This window comes from Mustela putorius, unplaced genomic scaffold (genome assembly GCF_011764305.1).
Source record: "Mustela putorius furo isolate JIRA1106 unplaced genomic scaffold, ASM1176430v1.1 tig00000698_pilon_pilon_pilon, whole genome shotgun sequence".
Taxonomy (NCBI): Eukaryota; Metazoa; Chordata; class Mammalia; order Carnivora; family Mustelidae; genus Mustela; species Mustela putorius.
In genome coordinates this window covers 4,458,937-4,478,894 of record NW_025421449.1, presented here as the reverse complement: position 1 = coordinate 4,478,894, position 19,958 = coordinate 4,458,937, and the positions used below count along the sequence as shown (strand labels likewise).

At 39.9% G+C, this 19,958-nt stretch overlaps 3 protein-coding genes across 12 annotated transcripts in view; all 3 read left to right on the top strand.

Moving 5' to 3' along the window:
* CFAP70 (cilia and flagella associated protein 70) overlaps window positions 1-9,900 on the top strand; it is a 107,796-nt gene extending 97,896 nt beyond the window's left edge. For all 8 annotated transcript variants that reach the window (XM_013044312.2, XM_045083472.1, XM_013044313.2 and 5 more), the window contains 2 exons: window positions 7,553-7,600; window positions 9,603-9,900. In XM_013044312.2, the coding sequence (XP_012899766.1) occupies window positions 7,553-7,600; window positions 9,603-9,683 (129 nt within the window). In that variant the 3' untranslated portion in view covers window positions 9,684-9,900. The remainder of the gene's footprint in view (window positions 1-7,552; window positions 7,601-9,602) is intronic.
* A 1,127-nt stretch (window positions 9,901-11,027) lies between these two features.
* On the top strand, window positions 11,028-12,670 carry MRPS16 (mitochondrial ribosomal protein S16). The gene is made up of 3 exons (XM_004769467.2): window positions 11,028-11,250; window positions 11,693-11,953; window positions 12,428-12,670. The coding sequence occupies exons 1-3, from the start codon at window positions 11,238-11,240 to the stop codon at window positions 12,559-12,561; spliced, it is 408 nt and encodes a 135-aa protein (XP_004769524.1). The 5' UTR covers window positions 11,028-11,237; the 3' UTR covers window positions 12,562-12,670.
* Window positions 12,671-12,816: 146 nt separating this feature from the next.
* Window positions 12,817-19,506, top strand: DNAJC9 (DnaJ heat shock protein family (Hsp40) member C9). 3 transcript variants are annotated; one of them, XM_013044263.2, is made up of 5 exons: window positions 12,817-14,224; window positions 15,273-15,413; window positions 15,961-16,215; window positions 18,307-18,393; window positions 18,669-19,506. In XM_013044263.2, the coding sequence occupies exons 1-5, from the start codon at window positions 14,141-14,143 to the stop codon at window positions 18,897-18,899; spliced, it is 798 nt and encodes a 265-aa protein (XP_012899717.1). In that variant the 5' UTR covers window positions 12,817-14,140; the 3' UTR covers window positions 18,900-19,506. The 3 variants fall into 3 exon arrangements, with proteins under 3 accessions (XP_012899717.1, XP_012899716.1, XP_004769523.1); XM_013044262.2 differs by lacking the exon at window positions 12,817-14,224 and adding an exon at window positions 14,313-15,098; XM_004769466.3 differs by lacking the exon at window positions 12,817-14,224 and adding an exon at window positions 14,324-15,098 and having other exon boundaries at window positions 18,746-19,506.
* The last annotated feature ends 452 nt before the right edge of the window (window positions 19,507-19,958 follow it).

Below are 19,958 nucleotides of genomic sequence, written 5' to 3'. Positions count from 1 at the left end.
TGTTTCCATATAACACCCAGTGTTCCATGCAATCCATACCCTCCTTAATACCTAACACCAGGCTCTTCCATCCCCCTTCTAAAACCCTCCCTTTGTTTACTGGAGTCCATAGTCTGTCATGGTTTGTCTCCTACTCCTATTTCTCCCACTTCATTTCTCCCTTCTCCTAATGTACAAAGCATCTTCTTTATAATTGTGTGTGTTTTTATTTCCTAACAGGCCAGAATATGGGAGAGATAATTTAGATATTTACCTGATACGAATCAGGAAATACATGTTATTTATATTTAAATTATATTTAGTTATATTTACTAACCTCCTTCCTGAATTCTTTTTTCATTAGTTTTCATTTCAAAAAAATAAATACACTTTTTAAATGGGAATATTCTTGTATCAGAATATAAGCAAGGTCAAAGACCATCAAAAGAGATGCTCCACTAGCCTTCCTAAAACATTCCTTCTTGTTAAACTGTTGGCTGAGGGTGCTTATCCTTGACATTTATGAGAGATTAGGTAGGGTGTATTGTGGGAGTTTGTGATAACTCCTTTACCTATAGAACATAACTCTCCCATACTTAAATAACTTGGCTAAATAACTTGTACATCAGCTTAAGATCAAATGTGGAATAACAAGAGTGGCTTTCAGTTTTCCAATGGCCAATATAACATTAAACTGACAGAGAGAATTATGACTGTAAGAGAAATGAACAGGGGCGCCTGGGTTGCTCAGTGGGTTAAGCCGCTGCCTTCGGCTCAGGTCATGATCTCAGGGTCCTGGGATCGGAGTCCCGCATCGGGCTCTCTGCTCAGTGGGGAGCCTGCTCCTCCCACCCCACTCTCTCTGCCTGCCTCTCTGCCTACTTGTGATCTCTCTGTCAAATAAATAAATAAAATCTTTAAAAAAAAAATTGGGGTTTCTTAGGAATTTACCCTGAAACTGTTCCTCCAACAACTAAAAAACTACACATGCATAAGATACTGATTATAGTATTATTGTGATTGCAAAATATTGGAAACAACATACATAGGATAGTATTTGAATAAACTATGGTATATCAACATAATGGAGTACTATGCTCCTGAAAGAAATAATGGAGAAGATCTCTATGAAATGATGTGGAGTGATTTCCAGGATAGATTGTTCAGTAAAAACAACAACAACAACAAAACCTAAAGTACAAGATTTTCTTTTTTATTTTTTTCCAAGATTTTCTATAGTATACCACCTTTTGTATAAAAAGGAAGGAAAAAGAAGAAATTATACACAGATTGGCTCATTTGTGCAAAAAAACAAACAAACAAACAAACAAAAAAAAACAACCAAACAAACAAACCACAGGAAGGAAAAACCAGAGATTAATGAGACTGGGTTGTATAGGTCATGGACAGACATAGGGTAGAAGGAAGGTAGAGAATGAGGGGGTGATCCTCTGTACCTCTCTGTTCAGAACTGAATTTTGGAACCATGTTAATGTTTCATTTTTTAAAAAGAAATAAAGTCAGTAGGAAATGGGAGATTGTATAATATGATAATAACAACAACAAAACAAAACTACTTCCCATGAATAACATAACACTAAAGGTGGGGAAAAGAGAACTAATTCAGTATACTTTTGAAAAACTATTTGAAATATACACTCTCAGACTAAAGAGGAAAAAACCTCTACACAGATATTGGATTTCAGTTAGTAAGCTGCTTTTTTTTCAGAGTCATTAGTTAGCAGTTCTAAAATTACTAAGTATTCTATGATTTGGCAAATAAGAGATTATATTGTGGGTAACGGGAGCCAAGTTTCTTATTGTTGGAAGAGTTACAAATATGGAAACCAGGAAGATAGAGTGACTTTGCAGTGGAGGATTAAAATTGAAGATACTGACAAAAGACCATGATTTGATGGATTTTATATTATCTATTTTTTTTATATTATCAAATCCATGATTTGATGGATTTTATAATATCTATCTTATAAATAGATATTATATGTAGTTGAGGATGCATGGGTACACCTAATGCTCAGGTCTTGAAAATCTAAAATTGGAGTCCATTAAAAGGAACTAGGGCATTTGTCCAGTTTAAAAAAAAAAATAAAGGAATCGTAGGTTTCTTGGGAATGGCTGGTTCTAGAACTTGGATAGGGAAAGTACAAGATGAAACTGGAATATCTTTTTGAATCAAAGTAAAAAGTGTTCAAAGAAAGATTGAGACATATCAAAAAACACATAGGGAAAAAAGAAAAGACTAAAGGACTTCCATAAAGGGGATCCCCAGTGGCCCTAGTTTACAAATGAGAATCTATGAGCCCACAGTAACATAACTGAACAAATAAATGAATGGTATACAAGAAAGCTTATAGTGGAAGGCCAACTATTAAATGAGTAAGGAATTCAGGAATTAGAAAATCACAATTTGGAAACCACCATAATAATAATTAATGCAGGGGCGCCTGGGTGGCTCAGTGGGTTAAGCCGCTGCCTTTGGCTCAGGTCATGATCTCGGGGTCCCGGGATCGAGTCCCGCATCGGGCTCTCTGCTCAGTGGGGAGCCTGCTTCCTCCTCTCTCTCTCTCTGCCTCTCTGCCTACTTGTGATCTCTGTCTGTCAAATAAATAAATAAAACCTTTAAAAAAAAATAATAATAATTAAAAATGCAGGAAACAGTCATCAATAAATGTTGAAATTATAGATGAATGTTTATGGAGTAAGAAGATATTTACATAGTCTCAAAGTATTTCTCCATGAGATATTTATAAATTACAAAGGGAAGCATAGTAAGGTTATAGTAGAAAAATCTGGCAGATAACAATCTAAACAAATCACCAGTATTACCATCAGCATGTGCCTCCTGATTGGATGCAACACAACAGCATTTTTTATGGCATTCCTGCCAAAAATTCAGAACCTGATATAATCATGAGGAAACATCAGACAAACACAGATTGAGGAATATTATACAATTATTGTCCTGTATACTCTTCAGAAATGCTAATGTCATGAAATATAGACTCAAGAAATATTCCAGATTAAAAGAAAGGCTGAAGATGAATTTTGAATGCTAGGCATGATGCTAGATTTTATTTTGCTATAAAGGACATTTGTGGAGGGGGGCTCCTGGATGACATGGTTGGTTAAACATCGAACTTGGCTTTGGCTCAGGTCATAATCTCAGGTCATGAGATTGAACCCTGTGTCAGGCTCTGTCCTCAGCTCAGACTTTGGTTGGGATTCTCTCTCCCTCTCCCTCTGCCCCCTGCTTGTGATCTCTCTCTAAAGTAAATAAATAAATCTTTTTTTAAAAAAAGGCATTTGGGGGGACATTTGGAAAAATCAGAATGAGGTATATAAGTTAGATAATAGTATTGTATTTATGCTAATCAGCTGATTTTGATAATTACACTGAGGTTGTGTAAGACTGTCCTTGAAAACACATACTGAAGTATAAAATTACATCATTCTGCAATTTATTCTCAAATGGTTCCAGAAAAGTTAAAATATATACTTATATGTGTGTATGTGTACAGAGAGAACTATTCATGTAATCTGCCTTTAACCTGAAATTATGTTGAAAAAATTAAAAGGTAATTCATTAAGATAATGCAAATTAACACCACACTACATATTCACTAGAATGGCTTGAATAAAAAAGATTGACAATACCAAATATTGACAAGGATATGGAGAAACTGGGACCCTCGTGGATTGCTGGTGGGGTTGCAAATTAGTACATACACTTTAAAATACAGTTTAGTGGATTCTTGAAAAGTTAAACATTTACTTTCCACATATCCCAGTGATTCCACTTCTCTATATCTAGTTCAGAAAAGTGAACATATGTCCACACAAATGTTTCTCTATTTCATTGCAGCATTTAATAATAGTTAAAGACTGGAAATATTCCAAATGTCCATCAGTGAATCAACAAACAAAATGTTGTATATGTACACAATGAAGTACTACTCAGCAATAAAAATGAAATTCTGGGGGCGCCTGGCTGGCTCAGACAGTGGAGCATGGGACTCTTGATCTCATAGTTGTGAGTTCAAGCCCCATGTTGGATGTGGAGTCTACTCAAGAAAAAAATGAAATTATGATATATGTGACAATATGAATGAACCTCAAAAACATTATGCCAAGGGAAAGAAGCCAGGTGCAATAGATTATATATCATTTTATTCAATTTATATGAATTTAGGGAAACTATTGAGATAAAAATAGATCCCTAGTTCCCTTAGGGCCAAGGATGGGAATTGGGATTGATTGCAAACAGGAATGAAGGAACTTTTGGGGAGTGATAGAAATCCTCTAAAACTGATTGTGGTGATGGTTGCACATTTGAACCTTAAAATTAGTGAATTTTATGGTGTGTAAATCATACCTCAATAAAGCTATTTTAAAGACTATAAATTCCCCCCAAAATGAGGAACAAATGGACTATTCAGTAAATACTAATGGAGCAACAGGCTATCCATATGGAAAAAATTAGTTCACATACACACACACATCCAGCTGGCATAAAGGCCTAAATCTTAAAATCTTGGCCTGCTTAGGAGAAAATATAGAGAAGACCTCTATAGCCTCAGGATGTGCAAGCTTTCTTATGACCATAAAAGCACTAGTCAAAAATAAAATACCATAAATTAACAACTTTAGAATTGGAAACATGCATAACAAAACACTAAAAACTCAAGGACTTTATTATAAATACTTGCAAAATTTCTAACAATTATAGTTTATATAATTATATAATATAGCTATTACATAAATATGTCCTACAATAAGGGGAAAAAACCTACAAACAATCTGATTGAAAAACAGCCACAGAGGCTCCAGCATGGCTCAGTCACTTAAGCGTCAGAGTCTTGATTTTGGCTCAGGTAATGATCTCAGCCTTGTGAAACTGAGCCCTGCTTTGGGCTCTGCACTAGGTGTGGAGCCTACTCGGGATTCTCTCTCACTCCCTCTTCCTCTGCCCCCTGCCTTAAAGTAATTTTTAAAAAATAAAGAGAAATGGTCACAGGATAGGAACATATAATTTGCCGAAGTAGAAATTGTTAAAGTTAATAACTGTATGAAAAGAAGTTCTGCCTTGGGGCGCCTGGGTGGCTCAGCGGGTTAAAGCCTCTGCCTTCAGCTCGGGTCATGGTCTCAGGGTCCTGGGATTGAGCCCCCACATAAGTCTCTCTGCTTTGCGGGGAGCCTGCTTCCTCTTCTCTCTCTCTGCCTGCCTCTCTGCCTACTTGTGATCCCTCTCTCTGTCAAATAAATAAATAAAATCTTAAAAAAAAATAAGAAAAAAAGTTCTGCCTCATTTGTAATCATGAAAATGCTGTTTAAATTGACAATGTGACAGGGTGCCTGGGTGGCTCAGTTGGTTAAGTGTCTGCCTTCGGCCAAGGTCATGATCCCAGGATGGGATTGAGTGAGCAGGGAGCTCTCTTCTCCCTCTCCTTCTGCCTCTCCCCTCTGCTGCTGTGCTCTCTCTGAAATAAAAAAAAATCTTTTTTAAAAATGACAGTGTGACAGAAATTCACACCTATCAGATTGGCAAAAATTAGTCTGATATAATCAACATTGATAAGGATTCTCGTAATTGCTAGTGGATATAAATTGGTACAATTACTTTGAAGTGCAATATGGTAGTATTTACCCAAATTCATATCTACAACTTGGCAATTTTATTATCTAGATACATTCCTAAGAAAAATACCAGAAGGGGCACCTGGGTGGCTCAGTGGGTTAAGCCGCTGCCTTCGGCTCAGGTCATGATCTCAAGGTCCTGGAATCGAGTCCCGCATCGGGCTCTCTGCTCAGCAGGGAGCCTGCTTCCTCCTCTCTCTGCCTGCCTCTCTGCCTACTTGTGATCTCTCTCTGTCAAATAAATAAATAAAGTCTTTTTTAAAAAAAGAAAAAGAAAAATACCAGAAGACATGTACAAGAATGTTTACTGCAGCATTTTCCATAATAGCAAAAAAACTTGGCACTCTTTTTGAAATCATTTTGGCTGTTCCAGATCCTCACACCATTTGGACCTCTGCCTCCCTAAGACAGAAGTGAAACAAAGGTAATGCTGACAGAAAAGGAAGATGTGCTAGAAAAACAACTGAAATTCCATGAACCTCAGGGGGGAAATCTTTGAAGTGTAGATATCATGGGAGAGTCTTTTAAACACTGAAAGTTTTGTGAACAGTAAAAATTTACCATGAACTAGCACTGTTCGGGAAATTAGACTAGATATTCACTAAGTTTCCTTCAGGCCTGAACATTCTGTAGTTTCCATATCTATTTAATATTCTGTATTATGCATGTAGTTCCTATTTATGTATTTCCCATGACATTGCATACTCTAATTTGTTATGCACAAACGTTTTAAGTATAATAGTGAATTCATATTATTCTCCTTTAACTCCTAGGTGAGTGCTTCATGCAAAGAATAACTGGGAGGAATAGTTAGTGTTCTCATCTCATATCCAGATCAGCGTGGAAGTAATTCCAGTATCTGCTTTTCCTAATACATAGGATAAAGTATAATAATTAAAAACTTGGACTCTGGAGCCAGGCTGCCCTGTTTAAAAACCTAACTCCTGGGGCGCCTGGGTGGCTCAGTGGGTTAAAGCCTCTGCCTTCGGCTCAGGTCATGATCTCAGGGTTCTGGGATCGAGCCCCGCATTGGGCTCTCTGCTCAGCGGGAAGCCTGCTTCCCCCTCTCTCTCTGACTGTCTCGCTGCCTACGTGTGATCTCTGCCTGTCAAATAAATAAATAAAATCTAAAAACAAAAACAAAAACAAAAAAAACCTAACTCCTCCACTTATTAGCTTCATAACCCTGGGAAATTATTTGTCCTCTCTGTGCTTAGGTTATTTCTACCTGTAAACATAGAATTGTAAATAAAAGGTTTTCTCCTAGAGTTGTTTGAGGTTTAGGAATGAAAGTATGTAAAGTGCTTAAAACAATGTAAACAATTAAGACAATGTAAACCACAAAGTATTATATAGATTTTATCTATTATTAACAAAATGGCTTTAGTCCTGAGAGAAGCATGTAATTCATGATGCTTTCAGGGGGAAGAAGAATGAGAGATGAAGTTATCTTTAAGCTTTTTTTTCTCATTTTTAAAAATTTTCTTTTTTATCGTATTATTATTTTTTAATGTAGGCTCCTTGCCCAAGGTGGAGCCCAATGCAGGGCTAAAACTCAGGTCCTTGAGATCAAGACCTAAGCTCAAGTGTCAGATTTTTAACAAACTGAGCCACCCAGGTGCTCTTCTTTAAACTTTTTGAAACAAAGAATATATGTGTGTATATATATTATGTGTATATATATCATATATATGCATCATATATATGAGATATATAGAGATATCTATATCTATCTATCTATCTATCTATCTATCTATCATCACCTATCACCTTTCATTTTCCTGCTTCCTCTTTGAATTCAGAGGTTCTTAATTAAGAAAGGTATGGAGTCCTCTCTCTTGGTAGAAATATTTGTGGCAACATACTTTCCTACCATTATGTTTATGTCATTATCACCAGCTGCTGCTCTTTTTTTCAGGCTGGACGGCAAGTGGAAGCAGAGCAGGCCTATAAGTACACAATGAAGGTACGATGCAGACGCCTCTGCAGTTTTTACTGTACTGAGGTTGGGCAGTTGGGAAGAAGATGCTGGCTTGATTCGGGACTTCAGAGCATTCCATCATTTCATAATGTGAATACTTTTCTAGAGGCTCTACTTATCATCTTTGCCATTATCATAGGGCTGCTGGGGGATTGGAATAACCAAGCCACCCAGGTGTGCCACCCCCCCTTTTTAAAAGATTTTGAGTGAAAGAGCAGAGCTAGAGAGAGAGCACAAGTGTGTAGGTGGGGGAGGTTTCTACCTCTTTAGAGAATTTGGTTTAATGGAAAGACAGATGGCCAGGGTGTGAGTAGACCTGAATTATGGTCCTAGTTTTGCCACTAACTTTACTGTGTTAACTTCTTTGAGCCTCATTTTCCACATGTACACTGAAGGTATATATAGGTCAACAAATTTTGTGTAAAGGGCAAAACAGTATTTTTGGCTTTGTGGGCCAAACGGTCTCTATTATGTCTATTACCCTCTGCCCTTGTAGTGCAAAAGGAGCCACAGACAACACATAAACAAATGAGCATGGTTGTATTTCAAATAAAACTTTACTTAACAAAATAGCAAACTAGATTTGACTCATAAGCAGTAATCTGCCAACCCCTGGTCTATTATATTATGAATTACAGTTCATAATTAGTGGCTTTATTTTTCTCATCTAGTGAAAAGCCCAAGGCTGGTACCAGATCTCCACAATGTCACCAGAGACCCAAACTTTCTTTTTCTTTTTTTCCAAACTCTTTCTGTTCCACCAATCATAGAATGCAGTTCCCATCCTTCATAGTTGCAAGACAGCCATTGTTGCTCAAACCACCATATACTTGCTTCAGGCAAAATAAAGAACAAAAGGGAGGAAAGAACAAAGAGGACATGCTAACTATTACCCTTCCCTTTAAGAAGCAGTGACTTTATGGGTATAAAAGATACAGCATAGGGAATATGGCCAATGGTATTATAATAGTGTTGTGTGGTGACAGATGGTAGCTGTACCTGTAAGCAGTGTAATGTGTAGATTTAAAATCACTATGTTGAACCATAAGTGACTCTTAATCTCACAAAACAAACTGAGGGTTGCTGGGGGGAAGGGGGTTGGGGAAAGAGGGGTGGGGTTATGGACATTGGGGAGGGTATGTGCTATGGTGAGTACTGTGAAGTGTGTAAACGTGGTGATTCACATACCTGTACCCCGGGGGATAAAAATATATTATATGCTTATAAAAAATTAAAAATTAAAAAAAAATCACTATGTTGTACAAATGAAACATAGTGTGTGAACTATACTCATAAAAAATAAAGATGTTTAATTCACACGTACATAGCATTTGATGGTAAAGAAAATCATTTTCAGAGAAAAGTATCTACTTTTGGGTGTGGAGAGGGTGCAGGAGAAGCAATGACCTTGGCCTACATTTCATTGGCCACAATTGGTCATAAGACTACCCCTAGCTCTAACAAAAGAAGGAAATGAAGCTTTGTAGCTGGCTGCATTCCTGCCCTGAAAAGAAATGAAGATTTTGTTAGAAAGAGAGTGGGTATTCAGTAGGCAACTAAATATCTCTACTACACATCTAAAGGCTAAAAATAAATTCAGATCTAGTATCTGTTTTGTGTGTCTTTGATTCCTGTGACTTGCCAAACTGGAATATTGTAGTCAAGATAGACTGGGTGATAATGTGAATTTAAAAAACAAAACAGAACAAAACAAAACACAACACTTTATTATTAAAGTTATTTAACAAAAAATACACAAGTTGTAAATGTTCATATTACTTGAATTTTCATAAAGTGAACATGTCCATGTAATCAGCACAATGTTCTGAGGTCTTTTAACGGAGTCACCATGAAATAGGGAATAAAGGAAGAGCCCAATTTCAGGCCAAGAAACCGTATTCTTTAACTATGGCCCAGCAAATGAAGGGCTTCGATATCGGTATATCAGGCATGATACAAATCCTTCCCTTCCTTCCTTCTCATGCAGCTGAAACTAAAAGATAAGGCCCTGCTTGCAGAAATCCACACGGTACAGGAGGCAGTTGGCTTTGGAAATCCATCTTTCTGACATCCTTCCAGCTGAAGATCTGTGTGGAACTCTGAGCTCCTTTCCTTCCAAGAGAGATTAAACCCTGGACATTTCACCATATGAGGCCTGGGGATGGAAAGTACCATCCCCATTCACTTATTTCCGTTGGCTAATTTACTGGATGGCTGTTACTGGATATTTTACAGGTTGACAATAAACTGCAGGACAATAAAAAATGAAAAAGATTCAAAATTCATCAGTGTGGTTCTGGATTTAATTAAGGTCTACTGAGGTATATATAAGAATATAATTACTTGTGTGATTAAGGTAAAGTGGGTTCATTATTAGGGTTTCTGTTTAAAAGCTTTCCAGGTCATTCCTGGACTGATAAGGCCAACTTCTAAGGTCTCTGGCTAGGCTCACTTTCTGGAACTTGAGAATTAAGGCATTAATTTCTAAGGTGGACCTAAAGGAAGACTACTCTGCTGGGTCACTGTATTAGGACAAACACATTAGTTGTAGCCAGACCCTTTGGATCCAGTGGTGAACAGAGCTGAACAGAGAAGTCTGCCGAAGGTGGAGGTACTGACTACCTCTAAGCAAGGGTATCTTCATGGATCTAAATCACAAGGGCTCCAAGAAGAGTCCATGAACTTTAAGAGATGCAAAATTCCTCTTAACTGAGGCCAGTATTCTAAGACTAAAGATGACAAAGGAACATTATTACTTCACTCCTGTCCTGATCACTGCATAGCAAAACCAGGAATCAAGAGTCCTCTTCCTTAATTTTTTAAAGAAGGTGCAGAAAATTGGAGGGAGGTGGGAGAAAGGAGGGAATGTGGGAGGCATATTAATAAACAAGAATAAAACAAACCCTACATTCATTTATAGTCCGCGTGCAGTCTTAGTTCTAACGCTACTTTAAGAAATCCTTCTGAGGCAACAAGTATCAGGTTCGCCTTGTCCTCTGCTCCCCCAGGACTGTGCGCTGACCACCTCCGTGGACTCTGGAGTAAACCCAGCATCTCCCCCACGTGACTGTGAGCTTCCGAGGGGCAGGACAGCGCCCTTTCAGGTAGGCAATTCTCAGCACTGCACTTTGGCTCTAAACACGTGCTCTAAAGTTCGCTGGAAGAATGGATTTGTGGAACACTTTAGCACTTCTGGCCACTCCCTGGGATTCGCCCAATATTCCTCACTCCATCAGGAACGCAGAACCCGGTGTAAGCCGAGAACATCCACACAGCTCGACTGACGCTACCACCCCAAGTATACGCAAACTGCAGCGCGCCTCTTTTACCGCAGTTTAAGGTACTTTAGAGTCGTGGCGTTGCATTATGGGAAGTGTAAGGGCGGGAAAGCGGAAGGGGCGGGGATAGAAAGCGGAAGGGGCGGGGCGAGCGGCGTCTTTCCCTCCCTGCATAGGGGCGGTAGGGCTTGGGTGGCAGGGTGGTGTGGTCGGGGGTGTTGCAGTGTGGACTTTGCGTTTGTCCTCCGCCCCACCCGAGGCGGTAGAGCTGATTGGTGGCGGGAGGCTGTGCACTTGGAGGCGCGGCAAGTGGCGCACAGGCCTCGGCGCACGTTGGCTGCACCATGGTCCAGCTCAGTGAGTGACCTTCCGGGTGGTCGCGGGGCCGGGAGGCGTATGGGACCCGATGAAGCAGCTCTTCTAGTTGAGCTGGAGGCAATCCGAACTTGAAACAGCCACACTACCTTACGTTTGTCCCTCTCCTCAGGTTTTTCTCACTTAATCTTTCCTTAAAATTTATGAGACAAATGGCGTTCAGTTTCTAGATAGGCGGCTGAGGGTCCGTCATGGTCACAGAGCTATTAAATGGCAGGCTGGTGTTGAGCGGATTGAGGAGGTAGTGGTTTCTGCCTGATGTGCATGAGAGGAGTTTCACAAATACACCATCTAAACTGGGTTGACAATAATTGGGTGGATGCAAGCAAGCCCCTTCAGTTGAGGAAGGGGCTTGTTTTATCTATCTCATTTTGTCTATTTTATGTACTCAGTTCTTGTGTGTTAACAACTTAATTCTCTGCAGCTACTGTCCTGTGCAAAGCCTATCGTGGAGGCCATTTAACCATCCGTCTTGCCCTGAGTGGGTGTACCAACCGGCCTTTCTACCGCATTGTGGCTGCTCACAACAAATGTCCCAGGGATGGCCGTTTCGTGGAGCAGCTGGGCTCCTATGATCCACTGCCCAACAGTCATGGAGAGAAAATCGTTGCTCTCAACCTAGAACGGATTCGGCATTGGATTGGCTGTGGGGCCCACCTCTCTAAGCCTGTGGAGAAGCTTCTGGGTAACTCAGCTCTAACCTTACTTCATTGAGGGGATATTCAGTTGAAGTCAGTTTCAGGATGATAAGAGTTAAGAATGATTTTCATTACCTCAGGCTGCTTAGGGCTAGGGTGAAAGCTGAAGTTGTGATCTAATTGTCATTTTGACTGGAGATCCCTTTTGTGAACTCTTATGAGACTTCCTGAGTGAATGGGATTTTGTACTGAAAATGGGAATAATGTGTCTTGAATGGCTATCTGTCCATTTATCTTTTTTCAAATAAGGACATTAGCGTTAGGAAGTAACATCCACGGTCTCCTTGTAGTAAATGGAAGGGAGGGAGTTGGGGGAAGAGATAGTTTGGCAAGAGAGGAGCTTGTTTTAAATTCTTGCTATAGGTCAGGTCTCTGTTAGACCTCAGCTCTGTGAGGCCAAGTTCCCAGGGAATCATTGGCTTATACCATGTTATAATGAATGGAAATCCTGTTGCTTTTAGGTCTTTCTGGCTTTTTCCCTCTGCATCCCATGATGATCACAAATGCCGAGAGGCTGCGAAGGAAACGGGCACGCGAAGTCCTCTTAGCATCTCAGAAAACAGATACAGAGGCTACAGAAGCAAAAACGAGCTGACTTCAATGAGCAGAGCATTGGGAGAAAGGTCAAAGTCCTCTTAAAACACTTATGCAGAGCGCTTCGTCTTATTAGATTTGGAGGTCAATAAATGGAGTTTTCTGCGTCACCCATGCTCTTCTGGACTGTCCTGAGCTGGACTCAGAGTAATTTGTTCTTTCTGACATAGAGCTGGGTCCAGATACTAGTGAGCTTTTTTAGCCTTCATTGAGAAAAGAGAGTGGCTCTGGGGTGTGTTGTACTTTTGGGTTGGGCCCTGGATCTATCAGACAACTTTACAGTCTGCTGCCTTGCATTACTTCCCTGTTTGAAAGCCCCCAGCAAGCCTGTCCATGGTCTGTCTGTGCAATTCGTTCCTTAATTATTTATGGTCAACCCACTAGCTCAAGAACACAGTTACTTTGCTTATTTATTTATTTATAGTTACTTTCTCTTGTTTGACATATAATCTCAAATTTACAAAGGGAGATTTTTTTTAAATGAGATTTTAGGCTTTAATAGCATGCTTTTAGAATGAGAAACTGGAAGAAACGTAATATTGAAAAGTACCTACATACATTCTTGACCCTTTACAGGTAGAGGTTATTCATGAGGATTATTAGGTATCATGAAAGGGGGTAAGATTGTCTCCATTTTATTGAAGAGAGATTGAGGTTCAGATGTGGAAACTTGACCAACGCCATCTCTTTTCATTTGGGCAGAGCTAAGATTCATACCCCAAATGCATATCTGGAGAGCCCTTTCCAACACATTATATTGTCTATGGCAGGGTGAGTGTGAGATGAGCAAAGATGAGGGGTTTTTCAAAAGTCCACTTAAAAAGCCAGTGATAGAATGAGGTTTAGGTGTCATGAGTTTGATTAACAAATGACTGGCTGTGACCCAAGCCCAAAATGTCACATCTGCTTCACCAGAACTGCAGGACAAGCACAAGTGTGGATCAGAGGATTTTAGTGCACACTCTGGGTGATATAATTTCAAATTCTGGCACAGGACTAGGATATAGAGCTGACAGAGGAGATACTAAAGCCCTATCAGTGTACCAACTTATTTTCTGGGTTTTATATATTGAGAACAATTATCAGCCATCTCATTATGGGGTCAAGACTCTCCTAGGGTTGTCTCTGGTGGGCCTCCCTTGCTTTGAGGGGACTTTGAAGGCAGGGCAGGCTGAGAAGAACTGACTGGATTTGATCATAGATGTGGGAAAGAAAAATGCTATGAAAACCATGGGAACTCTGGAAGTTAAAATAATACACTCTGGAGAGTTTAAGGTTTTTGGATAAGCTTTAATTGGTAGAACCGAGAAGAATGATTATGAAAAGTATTGACTAGTAAAGGGAACTGCTGGGAAATTGGTTAAGGTATTATTTTGATCTATTGAATTTCTGCTAACTCAAGTATTCACTTTATGCCCTGATCTTCCTGTGATTTGTGTATATATACTTCCTGTGTGAGCACATCCTGTCCCTAATTTCCAGGTTTCCATAGCTTTAGCCTTACTTTGGATCTGTTGACACAGTTTCTCACCATCTTAGTTGATTACATCAGTTTATGTTGCTGTCACCTCAAATCCAACATGTGCAAACCTAGCTCTGCATTAAAAAAGAAAGAAAGAAAGAAGAAGAAAAGCCTTTGCTTCAGCAGCCCTATTTTTACTCAGGTGAGGGTTTGGGTCATGTTACCTTAACCAAAGTAGAAGGTGATTAGGAACTGGAAGGTGAGTGGGTATGATTCTGTAATAAATGTTAGTTTTTAAAAGGCCAGTATTTTGTGCTTTTGGTTTACGCTTTTTTCTTGTGGGAATTAGGGAAAGTGCTTCCCTAGAAGTCCCAGCCAGTAGGTTAATAAATTACCGGTTCTTAAGAGTTTTGCGTACACTTGTCAGGATCACTGAAAAAGAACAAATCTAACAATGTTGAACCATGTCAAATCGCCAAAAGCTGCTATTATGCAATTTTTTACTTTAAAAAGGCAAACAAAACAGCAGTATGTAGTTTTGATGTGGTATGACGTGCCATATATTAAATGAACTGCACTGCGACTCTGGTGAGAAGATAAGCGCCAGGTTTCTCGAGTAAGGGGTAGAGGGCGTCTGGCACCGGAGCCTCCGGTAACCACAAGAGAGGAAGCTCCTGCCGCGGCTCCGATCTCCTTTTAAGTCTTGGCCACGCCCCTGTTTTGCAGCTGCCGTAGAGTGCGACGTCGTGCCACGCCTATTGGGCGCTTTTTATGACGCAGTAGGCCGCGGGGGTTTTTTTTTGCGCGGGAAAAGGGGGCAGTCTGGAGCTCTAGGCTGTGTTGCTTGGACGGGCAGTTTCTGTGGAGTTGCCGCTCGCTCTCTGTCCCTGCCGGCTATGGGGTTACTGGAGCTGTGTGAGGAAGTGTTTGGTACCAGTGACCTTTACCGAGTGTTGGGCGTGCGGCGCGAGGCCTCGGACGACGAGGTCCGACGCGGCTACCACAAGGTATCCCTGCGGGTGCATCCGGACCGGGTAGGCGAGGACGACAAAGAGGACGCCACCCGCCACTTCCAGGTGCGCAAGTCCCGGCTCCACTGGCCGCCTGCATTTTTCTCTGTGTTCTGGCCGCCCGGAGCTTTCCAGGCGGAGTGCACCCAACATGGCCTGGTGTTTTTCTAATGTTTATTTCTCGCAGCGCGGTTTCAACGAGGGATGCGAGGGTGACTTTTTGTTGCTCTTAACCTGCAGATCCTCGGGAAAGTCTATTCTGTTTTGAGCGACAAAGAGCAGAGAGCATTGTACGATGAACAGGGAACCGTAGACGAAGATTCTGATGTGCTCAGCCAAGATCGGGACTGGGAGACGTACTGGAGGTTACTTTTTAAAAAGGTAGAGGACCCTGGAAATTTCTTTGTGGTGGTTCTCTTCATTCATTCAACAAACGTTTATTGAATGGTTTTAAGGTACTGCATTTTGTGTTGCGTAGGAATGAGGAATTTCTGTTTCACCTTAAAATACGCATATGTGCAAGTATTCTTCGGGAGATAACATATCTTTGAAGAAGAATTAGTCTGTTTAACCGTCAAACATAGGTACTTTTACTGAAATGGGTCTTTAATTTCCTGTTGATGTAGAGCAGTTGCAGGGGAAAAGGTTTAATATTTTATAAGGTAATGCTTTATTTTACATATCGACATGTAAGTGTTGAGTTCTGGGAAACTTCCTTTAAATTTTCCTGGTCTGTAGTTCAGTAGTTGTGAAGGTTGGAATAGGGAAAACTCTGGAAAAGCTTTGGCATAGAAAGTGTGGTTCCTTGCAACAATTTCAACTGAAGCACCTGTTGTACTTGGGACTTTCAACACCTCAGTCTAGTTTTACTAGTATACTTTTTATTTAAAATTCTCAGAGTTAAAGCATATGTTTCTCATTTGTTCAGATATCTCTAGAAGACATTCAAGCTTTTGAAAAGACATACAAAGGTTCTGAAGAAGAGCTGGCAGATATTAAACAGGCCTATTTGGATTTCAAGGGTGACATGGATCAGATCATGGAGTCTGTGCTGTGTGTGCAGTACACAGATGAACCCAGGATAAGGAACATTATTCAGCAAGCCATTGATGCTGGAGAGATCCCGTCCTATAATGCCTTTGTCAAAGAATCGAAGCAAAAGATGAATGCAAGGAAAAGGAGGGTGAGATTTTGAATGCTGTTTTTTTATATGTCAGTTGATTCCAAAAAGAATGTGAGGGTATTTACAATAATAGAAATATATAAGGTTACTGAGATGAGAGTAAGGGTTAACTCTTTTCTAATAAAATGAGCATATGAGCTCTTTAAGAGAAACTTTTTTCCCCTAGTATGTTATGCTCAAGAGGATTTTGCTAGGTGGATTGTTTAATATCATCTTAAAATAACACTGAAACATTCTTTATGTGGGCCTTCTTGTAGCTTTGTCACAGTTTTCCTCAAGAGAGAAAGTATGGAGTTCAGATACATAAGGTGGACAATGGTTCTCACTTGATTAAAAGATGGGGAGAGGGTGACTAAAACTTTCCTTTTTTTAAGAAGATATTTATTTATTTGACAGACAAGTAGGCAGAGAGAGAGGAGAGGAGGAGGCGGCTCCCCGCTGAGCAGAGAGCCTGATGCGGGACTCGATCCCAGGACTCTGGGATCATGACCTGAGCTGAAGGCAGAGGCTTTAACTTACTGAGCCACACAGGCGCCTTCTAAAACTTTTTTTGAACTGTGTCTTGTTAATACAGATTTTCTTTTGTTCTTGCCCAGATTGACTCTTGAATTGGACCCAGAATATACATTTCTTAAAAAAATGATTTAGTTTATTTTGATGAAAGTGTCTTCCCAAACACACTTGAAGAGGAAAACTTGTAGCTTCTGTGGAGTTGGTTAGGATAGGGATGATGGCAGGGAAAAGGAGCTTAAAGACAAGACAGCTAAAGTTCTGGGACACAAGCCTCTGTGTCACTGGTCTTTTGGGGAGGACCACACTGGTACTGAAGTAACCATTGCCTCAACCTGGCTTTCCTGGTGGGAGCTCAGTGGAGAGTAGTGTCATATTTTAGGTCTCTGGTGGGTGCCTCATTTTCTGTCGCTGAATTGGAGGTGGAGGTAGGTCTGCAATTTTGATACAAGATACATACAGGGGAAAGCTTGGGGGGGTGGTGTGCGCGCATGGAATGTGTATCAAGATTATCATTTTGGGGGGGGGTGCATTGCTGACTCAGGCAATAGAGCGTCTGACTTTTAATCTCAGGGTTATGAGTTCAACCCTAACATTGGGCATGGAGCCTACTTTAGAAAAATCATTTTGGCTTATAGGCTGCATCTGTGTAGGCCCACTCTGACAGTTTCAGCTGGTAGTCATTTTCTCCAGTGTAGCTGAGCACAGCTGTATCCAATAATAGGATATTAGCTTGAGAAACTTTCTTAGAGTTGGGGGCAGGTGGATGGCATAGTTCTTTAGAGAGACTGGCAAATCTAGGGAGTGGTATATAGTTTTAAAAGAATTTAATGCAAGGACTAAAAGTAGACAGTGAAAACACTTTATTGGAATAACAAAACCCTAATGTATCAGCATCCCAGTATTTATAGAGTGTTCATTGCTACTTAGAAAATTGACTGGGGTTTGGGACCTATTATAGTGTTGTTGCCCTAAAGGAACAAAGTCATTAACCTTTCCCAAGGTATTCTCCCCCCCACCCCAAGGTATTCTTATGGTATTTTGGAATCAGTGCCATAGGAAAATTTGGCAGAAGGTGGCTTTGAAATTAGATAAAGAAAGGTTAAAACTGAATCTGTTAGTGTTTATTCTGACTACTTGGGAGTTTTAAACCAGGGTTAATCAAGGCTGCCACCAAGTCACATGTAGTTAAAAAGTAGGTTTCCAGAGGAGAGGAATTTAGATGCCTGTAATCCTGGCAACATTTTTGAAGACATCCTTGATTAAATAACCTTTCTTTGCTCTCCTAGCATTTTGTTTTTATTCTTACCGCATGGTTTAAGAATACTAAACTACTTGCTACCCCTAGCTAGTAAAAATTGGGGAAACTTAGAAATGCTTATTAGAATCAGAGGATCTACTGCATGCTGTCAGCAGTGTCTTCTTTTAATGAATGACATATTTATGTAATTGTCTTGTTTTAATCTATATATCCCTCAAATTGAAAGGTTCTTACCATAGATTTTCTTTTGGGAAAGAGGGTATATTTTTAGTATATGCTAGGTTGCCATGGAGTCTATCTAATATGAGTTTCTGATTTAGGCTCAGGAAGAGGCTAAAGAAGCAGAAATAAGCAGGAAGGAGCTGGGTCTTGACGAAGGAGTAGATAACTTGAAATCAATCATTCAGGTAAGCCTGGCAGGTATTTCTGAAGGTTGTTGCTACTTTTTTCAAGTTCTGATCCCTACTGCTAATACTTTTTTCGTAGTGTATAGTGTTGTATTTTGTTTTCTTCTTTAAAAACATAAGTTATATATTATATTTTCATCCTTTTAAAGTGCATAATTTAGTGGCTGTTAAGCATATTCATCAAATTGTAGAACAGCACTAATAGAACATTTTTGTCACCCTAAAAAGAAGCTCGTTTCTCATTAGCTGTCATTCCCTGTTCTCCCTTCCACCAGCCTCTGGCAACCACTATGTATCTTTGTCTCTGGATAGCCTTGTGTTTTGAAAGCTTGTGTTTTAACTTCTTAAACAGAGCAGACAAAAGGATCGGCAAAAAGAAATGGACAATTTTCTGGCTCAAATGGAAGCAAAGTACTGCAAACCTTCCAAAAGAGGAGGGAAAAAAACGCCTCTCAAGAAAGAAAAGAAATAATGGGATTTTCTCTTCAGAAGTCCTTTGGTGTTAATTGGCGCCATTGTAGGCAAGATACAGTCAAGATTTGAAGAAAGAAGTGAACCCTGCTCTTGAGAAAAGCTGTCTTTCCAGCCTAAATTCAGCTCTACTCTAAACCAAGCAGAATCTCTCAACCTGATTTTAGTAATTCTAGAAATCCCCTGACATTCTTTGAGGTCCTGCATGAAGGAATTTGGAGATTTTTGTGGGAATGGGGGAGTGATGTACTTCCTGGCAGTGCTTGCATCTGTGATCTTCTGTACAAGGAACTTATATCTATAATGTGGGTCTGTCCCATATTGCCTTTAGCAGTTGTTTTGCCGCATGAGTGTGCACACAGCCACAGAGTATTCGGAGTGACGTGTGTGATATTAGAACAGTAATTCTGTTCTAGCTCTGCCTAGCTAGAATGTTTTCAGAACACTTGGTGGACATCTTTCTTTCAAATATTTGCCAGTTTGCTTTCAGGCTTAATGTTCTTGAATAGATCCTCTCTCCTTTTTGTTTTACACAGCCAGGTTTTGTACTCTTTGTTAGAAGTACAGGAGAAACAGATGTTGAGATTACTTTAAGCATCTTTGTAAGACTTGTACATGATGAAATAAACAAGTTAAAAATGACTGTTAAGTTCTGGGGCCTTTTAAATGATCTCAGTGATCATTTAAACTATGATCTAGAAAAACTAGTGTTGAGAGAAGAGAGAAGAAAAGTAACCAAATTAGCTTTATAGTAGGTAGCCAGATCTTAGTAGTATAAAGAAGTTGTCCTGCCTGTAACTGTTCAATGTCTGTCCTTAGGTCACAGATCTTGTTTGAACTTGTTTCCTCATCTGTAAAGGGTGAAGGAGTTGGGCTAAATGACTTCCTAGGGGTTCCTTCGGATTCTCTTAACTTTGAAAGGCAGGCCATCTTGATCCAGTGATTTGTTATGCACTCATGTTTTGATTTGTGAGAAGAGTATAGAGATGTTTACATATATTTAGTCAAATTGGTATGTACTCTTCGGAATATATGGACATTTGTTGGCAACTGATAAAGTCTTTGAGTTACAGACTTATGCATATGGTATTGAA